General features: G+C 36.1%; 1 protein-coding gene across 4 annotated transcripts; it reads right to left on the bottom strand.

Annotated features, from left to right (window-relative positions):
- Positions 1-5,230: 5,230 nt before the first annotated feature.
- On the bottom strand, positions 5,231-10,798 carry LOC112044448 (cationic amino acid transporter 4). 4 transcript variants are annotated; one of them, XM_024080302.2, is made up of 8 exons: positions 10,599-10,798; positions 10,242-10,388; positions 9,561-9,809; positions 8,505-9,481; positions 8,195-8,423; positions 7,563-7,724; positions 6,427-6,660; positions 5,231-5,333 (listed from the first exon to the last, which is right to left on the bottom strand). In XM_024080302.2, the coding sequence occupies exons 2-7, from the start codon at positions 10,381-10,383 to the stop codon at positions 6,440-6,442; spliced, it is 1,980 nt and encodes a 659-aa protein (XP_023936070.2). In that variant the 5' UTR covers positions 10,384-10,388; positions 10,599-10,798; the 3' UTR covers positions 5,231-5,333; positions 6,427-6,439. The 4 variants fall into 4 exon arrangements, with proteins under 4 accessions (XP_023936070.2, XP_052741544.1, XP_052741546.1 ...); XM_052885584.1 differs by having other exon boundaries at positions 10,537-10,618; XM_052885586.1 differs by having other exon boundaries at positions 8,195-8,411; positions 10,537-10,618.
- Positions 10,799-14,793: the final 3,995 nt, after the last annotated feature.

Raw genomic sequence — 14,793 nt, 5'->3', positions numbered from 1 at the left:
CTGTACGAAGCAAATGCTAACTCCATTTATTATATTATTGTTGCGTTTTTATAACTTTATGAAAAAAGAATGCTATATAATTAATATTTGGTATTTATCAATTTTATAACATTAAAATATCAATTTAAAAACTTTCATATTTCTTTTAAAATAAAAAAAGTTGTACACATAAAATGTCCTATTTACTTCATCACGTTCTAAATTAGTTTTTTCCTCCCTAGGCGACTTTTGCTTGCCAAATTCGATATCAAGCAAAAGGAACTTTTCCGATAAACTGAAATTAAAAATGCATTTTTACTTCATCCAAACAGACGAAATTATTTTTAATTTGCTGATTAAAAATGGGAGCTTGGTAACTTGACTAATTAATTTCATTTTTTTATGGTCTTTGGTTTATTTGATGATATAACGGATGACTGTCCAATATTACCATCATTGGACAGTCGGACGCTATAAATTATTATAGTAATACTATTGGAAAATATCTCAATTTTAGGGCACAAATCCTGAAACAATAGCATAAATTGTTCACATACTTTAATTTATATAATTCAGTAGAAATACTCACAAATTTTGTGCTTTTGTCAATAATAAATCTCCTGCAAAAGTTTATAAAGAAGCTATTGGTGAATAATGTTGTGATATTTAAGTAATTTAATTTATTATATTATAATTTTATCATTTAATGATACATCCTATCTCTAATTGAAAGTACAAATTACCAATTAGACTTAGTATTCGCTGTTCCATATTTCTTTTACTTGTTTTTACCCTGTTTCCTGAATGAAAAACTTAGTTATGTTACTTTAGTATTATTAGTAACCTGGTTTATAACTATAGGGTGTAATAAAAATCATTCTTTTCGCTATAATTTATTTATATATACACATCAACATTTCTTAAAATATAAAGTTTACATTTATAATAACAATTACAGGAGGATCAGACAAAATAGTCTTGGAACTAATAATATTATCTGCTCATTGGCAAATTGGTTGTTCGTGTACTAAAAATATTTTAATAAAATTCGAGTATCTTTAGGTATAAACAGCAATCTTCCGTAAAATTATCATCTATATATATATATATATATAAATTAATTCATATATCACGCGTGAACGTTTGGACCGATTTCACAATTTTTTTGGTGTGTTTTATATTGTCAGGAGAAGGTTCTTATGACAGAAAAAAATTGAAAAAATTGCGCGAAAAATTAGAAAAAGCTATAGGGGTACGGTTGGTGTAGGGGTAGGGTAGGCGTAGGGTAGGGTAAGGTGGGGTAGGGGGGGAGTAGGGTAGGGGTAGTGGGGGAAGTAGGGGTAGTTGAAAGTTTACATCGAGATTCACGCGGACTAAGTCGCGGGTGTCCGCTAGTAATTTTATTATATACGGATGTCATAGCAATGATGACTTGTAGACGTCTGCGACATTGCCCTCGTGGAACCCTTTTTTAAAAATTATAAAAATTCACTGAATTAGATCCACGTGAATTAAGCCAGAGTATGACCGACTAATTTGGAAACCGGTTCGGTTCTTAACTTTTAATAATAAAGTTGTTGAAGCAACGTACAAATAGATGCCTATTTTTAAAATAACATTGTTTTTATTAGCTCCAAGACAAATAATTCTTATGGGCTGATTCTCCGTTGACAACGTTTTAGGATCAACATAAACTCAACAAAAATTCATAAGATGACAACATTCCTATGTAATAGTATAAATGCTCAATTGTTTAAACAGTAAGCATAGAATAATTTAATAATACACTTGCCTATATTTTATTATGTATTCTAACCATATAAAATAAGAAAATATTCAATATCTATTTATAGTACATTATTTTTTAATATATACAAGCAATGCACGAAACTAAGACGATCAGTTTTTTAAAGAATGTAAATTTTACTCATCTTTATGGACTCACTTCAGACCAATAAATTACTTTTATCCAAATCCATTTCAGATAGTGTTAAAAGTTCTTCGATTACGGGAGTATTAACATTTATTATTTATTTATGTTATTGTGGAGAGGAGATATCAGTGTTGGTATAAATAAAAGAGTATAACTTGAGCTCAGTTGTTTGTTAGGCGGCGTGAACACTGTCACGCTGCTAGTCACTTTAGTGATTTTGTGCAATAATGTTGTAAATTGTACTTATTAATAATGTATCATGTCGTAATTATTGATCATAAATTGTTAAGTGTGGGCATAGAGATCATGTAGGGCAGGGAAGGTAAGTTTTTATGCATTCTAAAGGGATCCTTCACACTACACCCAAGGGCACAAGTCCTGGGACCTTCTCAAGGTGTTTCCTCTACCACAATATAATGGTACAATCACTGTCGCCGCTACCCGTGACGTCATAGAATAGGTCTGATATCTTATAGAATCTAGTTTTTCATGCTGTGCTTGTTTAATTTAATAAAACACACGGTGTAGTACAATATTAAAAAATATAAAAAAATGTCCTTTGTTTGCAAAGTTAACTATACACATAATTTACACATTTCAACATAAATCAAAATATTATACTGGTTTGGAAGAACTTCTATGTACGAATAGATCAAACAGAAATGAAAATTTGCCTGCTCTAATACATACTAGACTTTTAAAATACTACAATGGTGAGAAAGTTATTTTAAATGGTCTTTTCTTTATATATTTTTTAATTTGTGACCATGAGACACTAAACACAATTAATTTGTGTGATTTATTCTCTTAAGTTGATCTGGTAAACGAAAGAGTTAGCTAATATCCTTATCCGCCTTAATGAATTTGTCATGACGTCATATTGTGGACTTTGAACACCAACGGGAAAGCCAAAACATTCAATATCTACTTATATGTAAGTAAGGGTTAAATATAGCAGCTGAAACTAAAATACTTCACTGTTCTAAAATTCTTCTTTTTAATTATGTATTTAATTATTCTCTTTATCGTCCCTTTTTCTGATACATTATTTTTGTCTTTATAGACCCAACAAATTGCAGTAAAAATTTACTCTAGGAATAACATTGAAAATAACCCTAAAATACTCGATCTGCTTTGTAGCGTTTTCCTTAAAATTTAAATGAGAATTTACAGATTAAACATTTTTAATATGAAATTAATTGGTGTGCGTGCACTATAAACACTTTGTCGTTTGTGCGTGTTCACTGTACATAACGTTGTTGTAATATTGACTAATACCTAAGCAATAACACTTTGTATATGTCGCCTCCGCTGTCTGTTTGCTTAGTCTTCATTTACACGAGCGGCAGCTGCTACCGACGACTACAGTTGGCTGCCGCCGAGACGTCGTTAATAGGGATGATGACAGTTTTTTAAATAGTATATAAATTAAGAGTATACTAATAGCAAAGCAATTTTGTAAAAGTAACAGGGTATCTGTGATCATTACTTTCGGAGCTACAGGGATTTAAAGGGTCAGATTTGCGGCGCTGCCGCGGATCCCTGAAAAACGCCCCATACAAAATGGCACGAACTAATGACGTCGTAGGCAATGTAATGATCGTTAGATTTGTATGTGCGTTCGAACAAAATTACTAATATCTTTGTTATTTGTGCGTTTATGTTTATTGTTCATATATTAAAAAATGTCACATTTAATGTAAGGAAGCTAAAACTGTAAGAATTTTCATCTAATTACGATAAAAGATTTTTAATAGATTTTGAAATTTTATAATCTCATTTATTTTGCAAATATCCAGACAATCTTTGCTTTTTATTTATAAATTAGTTAACATTGACCTTATTTACCCGAACGTATCATAAAAATCAATATATCCAAACCTAGTCATCATCCCCATTGCAGTTGGCGACCGCCGTCGACTGCCGCCGAGACGTCGCCGACTGCAGTAGCTGCGGTTGCCGCTCGTGTAAATGAAACCCTTAGTAAACTATTCAACTGATTTTAATACAGCATGGTGGGCCAGAAAGAAAACCTGTAGTTTAAATTAATAAATTAATAATCATAATATTAGTATTTACATGGCACCCGTGCGAAGCCGGGGCGCGTCGCTTGTGTGTTTATAAGTTGTTTTTACGTGGCACCTCTACACTTTCATGCACTATGCTTGTGTTGAGTCTAAGTAAATGCAAGTTATGATTTACGATCTTGCGTTCATCATTAATTTTCATTAACAACTCATATTCGACTCACTGTTCAGCACGAGTCCCCTCTCAGAATGAGGGGGGTTACCGGGTTAGGAAAATATCTTGCGTTCACTCGTGTAAAATACAAGTACAAAGTGCATTGAGATTCCAAATAAAAATAATTTAGACATAATAAATGAATCGTTTATTAATAATTTTATATTTATATTAAAAACTAAGCATTTTATGTATGAATTATGTTATGTTTTAAGAAAATTTGTGGACTATCAATTTTGTTAATTATATTTAGGTAATTATTTTTTGTGGACTGTCAACAGTGCATAATACAAAAATTTTGTTGAAATAAACTTATTTAAAATTTTGTTACCTACGTTTTTATTTATTAATTGATTTAGTTAGTATAATTTCCGTCTAAGTGTAACCATATATTTTGAAATTTATTAATTAATCTTTATAATTATATAATAGGTACATGAACTTAAAACGCCTGCTTTAAATATAAAAGAGACCTACATAAATGCGGAGCAAACACACATACGTGATTTTGTGCAATTTCCTTGTAAACATAAATTAACTACGTAAGACTAAAAGCATATAATAAGTAAGACTATCTAGCCTTTCCTTTTCGCACCAAGCACAATGTGAAAGGGTTATTACTTATTACGTCGACATTATGCTTAAGTTTTAGTAAGAAACTTATTTTTCTTAAATATAAGTAATAACCCACTAACTAACGTACGCAAAAATGTCTCTTCAAAATCAAAATCAAAATCGTCAACCTTAATCAAAATCGTCAAAATCTTCAACCTTAATTTGGTATCCATGTAAGGATGAAAGAGCATAGTTCAGTAGGTACCTATTTAGGTACTGTCTTGGTTTGGAATTTTTGAATTTATTGCATAGATGATACGAGTACTTATCAATGTTTTTAGAAAAAATCTACAATACTTCTTATACCTTCGCAATATGTGGCTATTGATAAGTATTACTTCTATAGCAAAATTATCCTATTTCAAAATATAATACGAAACACAAAAAACATCCACACATACAGGTCGCGCTACGATTTCAGAACGCAGAAGTAATTTTATGATATACATAATAGAGACATATTATGCCTGATATATGAATATCTACCCTTTCCACGCCGGCGAGTAGTGGCGTGCACTTCATAAATGCAAAGTTTCACTGCTTACCCTGATGATTCATTACGAACCTGTATACAAGAGAAAATTCCATTTTGTACAATTACTATGTATCTATTGTGACTACCCTAGTTAAAAACTTGGCGCACGCAGACGAGCGTTCATAAATCGTCGCACGATTTGTATTTAATTTCTAATACTATTCTTGAAGCTTTGCGCTTATTATTAGACAGTATACCTAGTAGATAACAAGTGCATCTACACAAATAGTTTTTAGGTAGATAATCAAAATTTCGAGAAAATTAAAAAAAAATTTTCAAAGACAATAACACTGGCCATGCCTATCCGTAAAAATAAAGTGTAAATAAAAATTATGAAACGGTATCAATTCATACCTAACCGTAAAATAAAGTATAAATAAAAGTTATGAAATAGTAAGTATTAATTCATACCGATCCGTAAAATAAACTGTAAATAAAAATTATGAAATGGTATCAAATCATACCTACCCGTAAAATAAAAGTGTAAATAAATATTATGAAAAGATATCAATTCATGCCTATCTGTAAAATAAAGTGTAAATAAAAATTATGAGGTAGTATCAAATCATACCTATCTGTATAATAAAGTGTAGATAAAAAGATGAAATGGTATCAATTCATACCTATCCGTAAAATAAAGTGTAAATAAAAATTATGAAACGGTATCAATTCATACCTAACCGTAAAATAAAGTATAAATAAAAGTTATGAAATGATATCAAATCATACCTACCCGTAAAAGAAAGAGTAAATAAATATTATGAAATGATATCAATTCATACCTATCTGTATAATTAAGTGTAAATAAAAATATGAAATGGTATCAAATCATACCAATCTGTATAATAAAGTGTAGATAAAAATATGAAATGGTATCAATTCATACCTATCCATAAAAAAAAGCGTAGATAAAAATATGAAATGGTATCAATTCGTACCTATCCGTAAAACAAAGTGTAAATAAAAATTATGAGATGGTATCAAATCATACCTACCCGTAAAATAAAGTGTAAACAAATATTACGAAATGGTATCAATTCATCATAATAAATCCGTAAAATAAAGTGTATAAAATTATAAAATGGCATATTGCACTTCAATACAGCATTTTCATAAAAAATACCGTTAATTTAAAATCACGGTTCCCGTCGCGCCAGTTCGTCGTCGCTTATGATCGGTTTGCGGTCGTCGCTCTTGCTCCCGCGGCCCAGTCTGCCCACGCGCCGTGCGAGCGAACTCGTCTTGTCCACTGCTCCCCAGCTGTGGGCTGTTCCGCTGCCTGACCGGGAGAGTAGTCCAGCCACACCCTCGCCCAACTTGCTGTGGTGAATCCCGTAGAGAAAATACAGAAGAAAACCTGAAACGCAGAAGTGAATATTTTTGTTCATCCGCCTTTGTTATCGACCCTCTACAGTTACAACCACAGTACACCAATCTGCTCCGATATCGAAGTCTCGATAGCTCCACGATAAAGGGGCCGGAATCATCATCGAGAGGTTGTGGTTCGACCACCCCTTTTCCCGACATTTTGACGACCTCCGTGGCGCAGTGGTTTGCGCGGTGGATTTACAAGACGGAGGTCCTGGGTTCGATCCCCGGCTGGGCAGACTGAGATTTCCTTAATTTGTCCAGGTCTGGCTGGTGGGAGGCTTTGGCCGTGGCTAGTTACCACCCTACCGGCAAAGACGTACCGCCAAGCGATTTAGCGTTCCGGTTCGATGCCGTGTAAAAACCGAAAAGGGGTGCGGATTTTCATCCTCCCCCGAACAAGTTAGCCCGCTTCCATCTTAGACTGCATCATCACTTACCATCAGGTGAGATGTAGTCGGGCTAACTTGTAAAGAATAAAAAAAAAGTAAATAACCATTTATTCTTTCTATAATTTAATCTACCAAATGTAATCGGTCCCCATGACGCTCGAGTAATTGCAAATTTAGCATCCCGGGCTCCCCTACTATTAGGTATCTAATGATAAAAATGGTTTTTTTAGTCACAATGAACCTGCATACCAATTTTTAGCTTTCTACCTTCAAAATTGCGGAATGCTTCATACAAACTTCCACCCCCCATTTTAGGGAAGTGGGGGGTTAGAAAGAGACAAAAAGTAGCCTATGCCACTCTCCATTCTTTCAACTATCTCCACATGAAAAATCACGTCAATTCGTCGCTCCGTTTTGCCGTGAGAGACGGACTAACAAACAGACACACACACTTTCACATTTATAATATTAAATAGTATGGATCTCTGAAATTACGTACCGAAAGTCATCCAAATAGTGAAGCGTGCCCAGGTGAGCGCATTGAGATTGACCATCAATTCAACATTCAGCATGACGCTGGCAGCAGGCAATAGCGGCACCCAGGGCACGCGGAATGGCAGACGTAGCGGACTTTGTTGATGTGCCCATATTATCACCAAACCTGAATGAATAATAATATAAATCTCCAAGATGAACCAGAACTAACTTAATCTATCTGTAAACCATAATATTATAAGGTAGGAATAGGAAGGTAAGTAGGTACCATATTACAACGATTTTGTTAAATCTTAAAAGATGGGTAGCTCAATCGTACACCGACGTCCACTGCTGGACATAGGCCTCTCGTTGACCATGTATCTAATCTAGTAATAATTACTAAAAAATATCCTAGTAATCATTATTAATAGTAAAAATGATTACTAAATAATATTCCCGTAGGTGTAGGCAGGGACCACGTCCTTTCATTAGCTACGATCCTTACATATCTCTCCTGGTTTCCTCCATTCTCATCAACCCTTTCACCGTCTAGTTTTCAATAATTCCTCAAATAGGTATCCAGTTTAGGTTGATAATAAAATGTCGCTTTCCGATGCCTTTAAAGAAGGTAGAATAGAATATTTTACCACTTACATGCAACAATTATAAATGTGAGGACGAAATCTGGCAACAGCGCCCACAGACCAGCCGGTTCCGCTAAGAAGTGGTTGTGTGCGCATAAAGCCGCCGCAGCAGCCGTGAATGTGTAGACACAGCTAGTGACCGCGCTCCCCGGCGCCCGACCACCCGCTAGTGGCTCCAACCACGCGTACTGCGGACGCAATCTACCCACAGTGAGAGCCTCGAACATCTGTAAATTGAGCTTCATATTAAACTAGGCAATCGTCTTTATGTATTACGTAGCATATTTTTGCAAGCCAGCTCCAATTCTCTAAGACATTACCTCCGAGGAAGAAGAACCGCCGTCAGTCCCCGGCGTGCCGGTCGCAGAACTGTCCTCTCTATCAATGGGTGAATCTAGGTGTGGTGGACTAAATCCCTTTTCTTCTGGTGGCGCAGGCCGGTATCGCAATATAATAACAGCGGCGCTTACAATCGTATAAGCCAACAAAGTCCCGATTGACATAAACTCTACAAGCTTCTCCAAATCGAATAAAAGTGCTATCAAAGCTGATGAAAAACCAGAAATTATCAGGTTTGATATTGGTATTTGTGATTTGTTGCTTATGTCACTTAGAAAACCAAACAATAAACCATCTGCTGACATGGCGTACAAGCAGCGGGGCAATGAGAATAGCGACCCTAATAGAGTTGTGGTCATTCCACACACTGCACCAACGGCAACTGCGTATTTAGCCCAGTCCGCATGTACTGCGCCCAGGGCAGCCGGTAAAGCAGCGTCTGGATTTATGCTTTTGTACGGTACCATTAATGTCAAAGCTATAGCCACAAGAATGTAACCAAAAGCTACCATGGCCATGGATAAGATAGTTGCAATCGGAATGGACCGGGTAGGATCTTTAGCTTCTTCGCTTGATGCAGATATACTGTCAAATCCAACAAAAGCGTAAAAACAGGTAGCTGCACCCGCCAACACGCCACTAAATCCATAAGGCATAAAACCACCGTTCTTTTGGGACCAGTTACTCAGGTCAGCGTAGTAGAATCCTAAGAAAATAACTAATGATATAACCGTAAGGTTTAGAATCGTAAGGCCATTATTGATATAGGCGGAAGTTTTAACACCCACTGCTAGGATTAAAGATGCCACTATGCATATGAGGAACGCTAACACATCAGGATATTTGCTGAGGAGAGTTTCATGTAGCTCGCCAGTAACAGATATTGTAGCGTTACTGATAGCACCGTCTAACATTGCGTCTAGGTATCCTGACCACGCTCTTGCAACCGAAGCAGCACCTATAAATAAGATCAGTGTATTAGTTTTGTAATCCTTCAGATGTAGATAGCTAATTTGAAAAATTATCATATTTCTTACCTATCATATATTCAAGTACGATGTTCCAACCAATTATAAATGCCCAAAATTCTCCAATACTGACGTAAGTGTAGGCATACGCGCTGCCAGCTCTAGGTATTCTGGTACCGAATTCAGCATAACAAAGTGCAGCTAGAGTAGACGTGATCCCGGCAAGTAAGAAGCTAAGCGCAGTGGCTGGTCCAGCCATATTATGCGCTACTGCTCCCGTTAGGACGTAAATGCCTGCACCAACCATATGACCCACACCTAAAAGCATCACACACACCTCTATCATCATCATCACCAAGTCCACCACACTGGCCAAATGCGGATTGCCAGACTTCACACACGTAGAGAATTAAGAAAATTCTCAGATTTGCAGGTTTCCTCACGATGTTTTTCCTTCACCGTTGGAGACACATGATATTTAATTTCTTAAAATGCCCCTAACTGAAAAGTTGGAGGTAGGTACATACCCCAGACCGGATTCGAACCTACGCCCTCCGGAATCGGAGGCAGATGTCATATCCACTAGGCGATCACACCTCTGATACTCGTATATAATATTAAATAGGTAGGTAGGCACCGACACAACCAAAATCCCTACCAACCTACACAAAGACCCTTACGAAACCTCTGCCAGTTTGTTTAAACTATTTTAACTTTATGATACAATTTATTGAAGTAAGTAGGACTTACCAAGTAAAGTTATATCAAAGGTAGTAAGGCAACGGTTGAGCGGAGTCTCCAAGCAGTCACCATAAATAGGCTTACGTCTGTTCATTTTGTGACAAAATCCTGAGAGGACATGCCCCAAGATTTTGTGCCTAGCTCCCGGCATGATTGCTATAAAAATTAAAAACAAATTTCTATAATAGGACACACTCGTAACTACCGTTCATTTTCTGGGAATTTCGTTAGATCACTTTTAAATTATAAATGAATTTACGACAACTGCAAAAAATTGGTACTAAGCATTTAGGTATGTAAATACCTGAGTATTAGATAAGTATCTATTATGTTTTACGTGCTCGTAGTTATCTACCGATGAATTACCTCTTTATTTTGTGGCCAGCTGACGATATTTGCAATGGTCCCAGAGATAGGCGCTTGGAAACTCGCGGCGCGCGCATTCTATCGATTTTTCAGGGATGATGAAAACATTATTTACCTACTTTGTATGAGGGTAATGCATTCTTAAAATACTTCAGGGACTCTTTCTTTGCTTACTTATATTAATTGGGTTTCTGTTTATTCCAGTAGGTATGTGTATTAGGTATGTATAGAAAACTAAACCTGCAAGATACTCTTGCTTTATTCCTTGATCTTTCACTGCATAAAATAAATTTTCTCAGTAGGTATTTGTTAACCGCTAAACAATATTTCCACACAGGTTACTGGACTCAAAATTTAAATGAGTTCAAACCCTGCCGATTTGACTATTTACACAATCTTTTCTCCTAGTTGGAGAGGTAATTGGGAACGTTCTTCATAGTATAAAATAAAAAATATGTCGCCAGTTGCCATTTGGCCAACCAACGTTCGTTGTGTCAATAAAGAAATCTGTCTGTTATTAAGTGCTTAAGTAAATTCAAATTACCTACCAATGTTCCCTCATACAAAGTTTTTTATACGTAATATAATATTATTCTGACTTTACGCTTAATAGACACATGCACACTCATGATGATGAGCCGTGATAGCCCAGTGGATAGGTCCTCTGCCTTCGATTCGGAGGGTGTAGATTCGAATCCGGTCCAGGGCATGCACCTCCAATTTTTCAGTTATGTGCATTTTAAGAAATTAAATATCACGTGCCTCAAACGGTGAAGGAAAAACATCGTGAGGAAACCTGCATACCTGAAAATTTTCTTGATTCTCTACGTGTGTGAAGTCTGCCAACCCGCATTGGGCCATCGTGGTGGACTTTTGGCCTAACCCCTCTCATTCCGAGTGGAGACTCTCGTGCTCAACAGTGAGCCGAATATGGGCTGTTGATGATGAGATGCACAAAGTCACACGGACATTTTTGATTACTTACCTCAACTTACGTAGACCTAACTATATATATATATAGATAGATACAAATGTGTGGGAGTTAACATATAGGTACCTAGTATCAAAATTGATCTCATATTTTTATTGACTTTTCATCATGAATAAATCAACATTCCTTTTTTCAATATAAATGAAATACTTAAGGTACTTTGACGGCCTCCGTGGCGCAGAGGTATGAGCAGTGGATTTACAAGACGGAGGTCCTGGGTTCGATCCCCGGCTGGACCAATTGAGGGTTTTTAATTGATCCAGGTCTTACTAATGGGAGGGTGGTCAACCTACCGACAAAGACGTACCGCCAAGCGATTTAGCGTTCCGGTACAATTTCGTGTAGAAACCGAAAATAGTGTGGATTTCATCCTACTCTTAACAAGTTAGCCCGCTTCCATCTTAGATTGCATCATCACTTACCATCAGGTGGGATTGTAGTCAAGGGCTAACTTGTAGATAATAAAAAAAAATGTATTTCACTACGGTACTCTAAAAAGCACATCGGTAACCTACCGACCGACCTATGTATATTCCAATCTGCCTACCTCCCTTTGTTCTAGCAATAAGCGGTAGCTAGGTAATGACAATGATTTTATACTACTAGATACGTTAAGTACCTACAAAAAGTGTTCCAAACTAAGCTAGGTACTCCACTGGGCGCACACATGCACAATTTTGTGGTTACTTACTATACTATATAATTATATAGTTTTTACACTTCCTATATACACAACTCGGCATTATTGGTAGAGAGTAGGTATTTAGGTATTATAAAAGATTAAAAGATTTTATAATTTTTGACAATAATACCAATACTAAAATACAGGAACTGTAAAAACTGTAAGTACCTATATAATTATCTGCATGGTAAATATATAGCTAATGGTATTAAACAAAAAATTTTGTATTTGTCCTCTCAGTGGAGTACCTAACTAAATTCAGATCATATAGTATAAAATATTGTTGGTTATTATGCTCAAAAAATAACTTTCGTTCTTTTATGCGACTAAAACAACGGGTTCTTTTGTTAGCCTCAGTTAACAGATTTAATGCACTAGTGCCATATCTAATAGCATAAAATCATTTGGTAACATCCAATTAATTTATATCCGACAGAGGAAGTACCTGGCCTGCAAGTAATTTGTAAACGACGCCGACGAGTCGTTTGAATATTTATGCAACCGTGGCTACTGGCTCTGTTTACGAACTACCTGTTGCTGTTTTTACCTGCCGACCTAAATCTGTTCTAATGAGGAAAATGGCACAGGCGGCCACTCTTATTAGTAAAATTCCGACCGTTGCTGTAACTTCAAATTATACAAGTAGTACGTACACCTATCATAAAGCCATAGTCGATTGCTCTGTGCACCAAGAAATGAAGGTAGAAAACTCATATCATTTCATAACTTATTTATTTTAAATTAATTAAAATGAAGTTAAAGTAGGTATCTAATGTTTTTATATAAAATGTTATTCAATAGTACATTATGATACACGTGCGGTAAGTTGAAAATTACAGCCGAGGCGATATTGCAAAACGAGCCTGGGCGAGAGCTATAGCCCAGGCTCGAGTGAGGAAGCAGACGCTGTAATTATATATGCACGTATGTCATACGACGTTTTATAACACATTTGCGAGGAAACACACTTTGAACACACTTTTTGAAAATCAATTTGCATCTTTGCCTGTTTTCCTTGATGACATTTTGTTTTTTTTAGACAAATGCACCAAGAACAGCCAGTATTACTTTACTTATAAAGAAAATAATATTTTTGTGTTTCTGATAGAGATAAATAAATGGTTGATATTTATTGACAAAATTATTCGTCGTCATCAACCCATATACGGCTCACTGCTGAGCTCGAGTCTCCTCTCAGAATGAGAGGGGTTAGGCCAATAGTCCACCACGTTGGCCCAATGCGGATTGGCAGACTTAAAACACACACACGCACGAGAACTAAGATAATTCTCTGGTATGCAGGTTTCCTCACGATGTTTTCCTTCACCGATTGAGACACGTGATATTTAATTTCTTAAAATGCACACAACTGAAAAGTTGGAGGTGCATGCTCCGGAACGGATTCGAACTCACACCCTCAGGAATCGGAGGCAGAGGTCATATCCACTGGGCTACCACGGCTCTATATAAATGCAAAATTATTAAAATTAAAGAATTAAATGTTTTTGTATTATATTTTATCTCACAAACTTAATTTTATTCATAAAATGTTGAGCACTTTTCTGACATAATAACTCTTTGCCAAGATTTAAAAAAGTCCGTTCGTTATTATACGGATGATAAAGGTTTTATATTACATTACGGCACATGTCCGTAATGAGATAAATTACGATATTGATATTTTTAAAGGTTGTGCCAAGCATGACAGTGTGGTGTTTGATTCTTCTCTTGTACCACAGGCTACATATGTTTTTTGTGCTTTTACTACCTACTTGAGTTTTGTCTTGTCAAGTGGTCTTGTCTTGCCCAGGTGGTTGAGGCATCACTGCTTCGGACATTACAATATAGCTTAGGCAGCTTAAGCATGGTGGCGTGTGGAACAATTTTAAAGTAAACATTTATTGTTTTCTTCTACTAGATAAGTACTAGCTGACTTGGCAACCGTTATTCTGCCTTATTTTCTATCATACAAAAATAATAAACTTGCGATAAAATTGGAGTACCATGCACGGTGCAAAATACTTAACCACGTATTTTTGTCATTATCAGCCTTCGGCAGACTAGGCCATCCTTCTTATTGGACAGCGGTGCTGCCCCAATATGGTTTTTTTTTTTAATTAAGGGTTATATAGGAATATGATATTATATATAATTCCTATATTTATATATAAATATAGGAATATTTATAATTTCCCGAGGGCTTTAAAAACACTAATGGTGTGTAATGCCGCATACGCATCGGGTAATTACGTAACACAGCATGTGTGTATGCCGCACGGAATGTGTATAGTCGGTTCACTGCTGAGCTCGAGTCTCCTCTCAGAATGAGAGGGGTTAGGCCAACAGTCCACCACGCTGGCCCAATGCGGATTGTCAGACTTCACACACGCAGAGAACCAAGAAAATTCCCTGGCATGCAGGTTTCCTCAAGATGTTTTCTTTCACAGTTTGAGACACGTGATATTTAATTTCTAACTAACCTCGGGTGTAAACCTCGGTTCTGGGTGTACCTGTAAAATGAG

The sequence above is a fragment of the Bicyclus anynana genome, chromosome 14, assembly GCF_947172395.1.
Source record: "Bicyclus anynana chromosome 14, ilBicAnyn1.1, whole genome shotgun sequence".
NCBI lineage: Eukaryota > Metazoa > Arthropoda > Insecta > Lepidoptera > Nymphalidae > Bicyclus > Bicyclus anynana.
The sequence above is the reverse complement of the archived record's forward strand: the minus strand, read 5'-3'. Positions and strand labels throughout refer to the sequence as shown.

Coding starts and splice junctions, on each gene's coding strand:
- LOC112044448 (XM_024080302.2), bottom strand. CDS start 10,383: ATGCCGGGAGCTAGGCACAAAATCTTGGGGCATGTCCTCTCAGGATTT. Junction 7,725..8,194: donor CACATTTATAATTGTTGCAT/GTAAGTGGTAAA, acceptor TTATTCATTCAG/GTTTGGTGATAATATGGGCA. Junction 6,661..7,562: donor CACTATTTGGATGACTTTCG/GTACGTAATTTC, acceptor TCTGCGTTTCAG/GTTTTCTTCTGTATTTTCTC.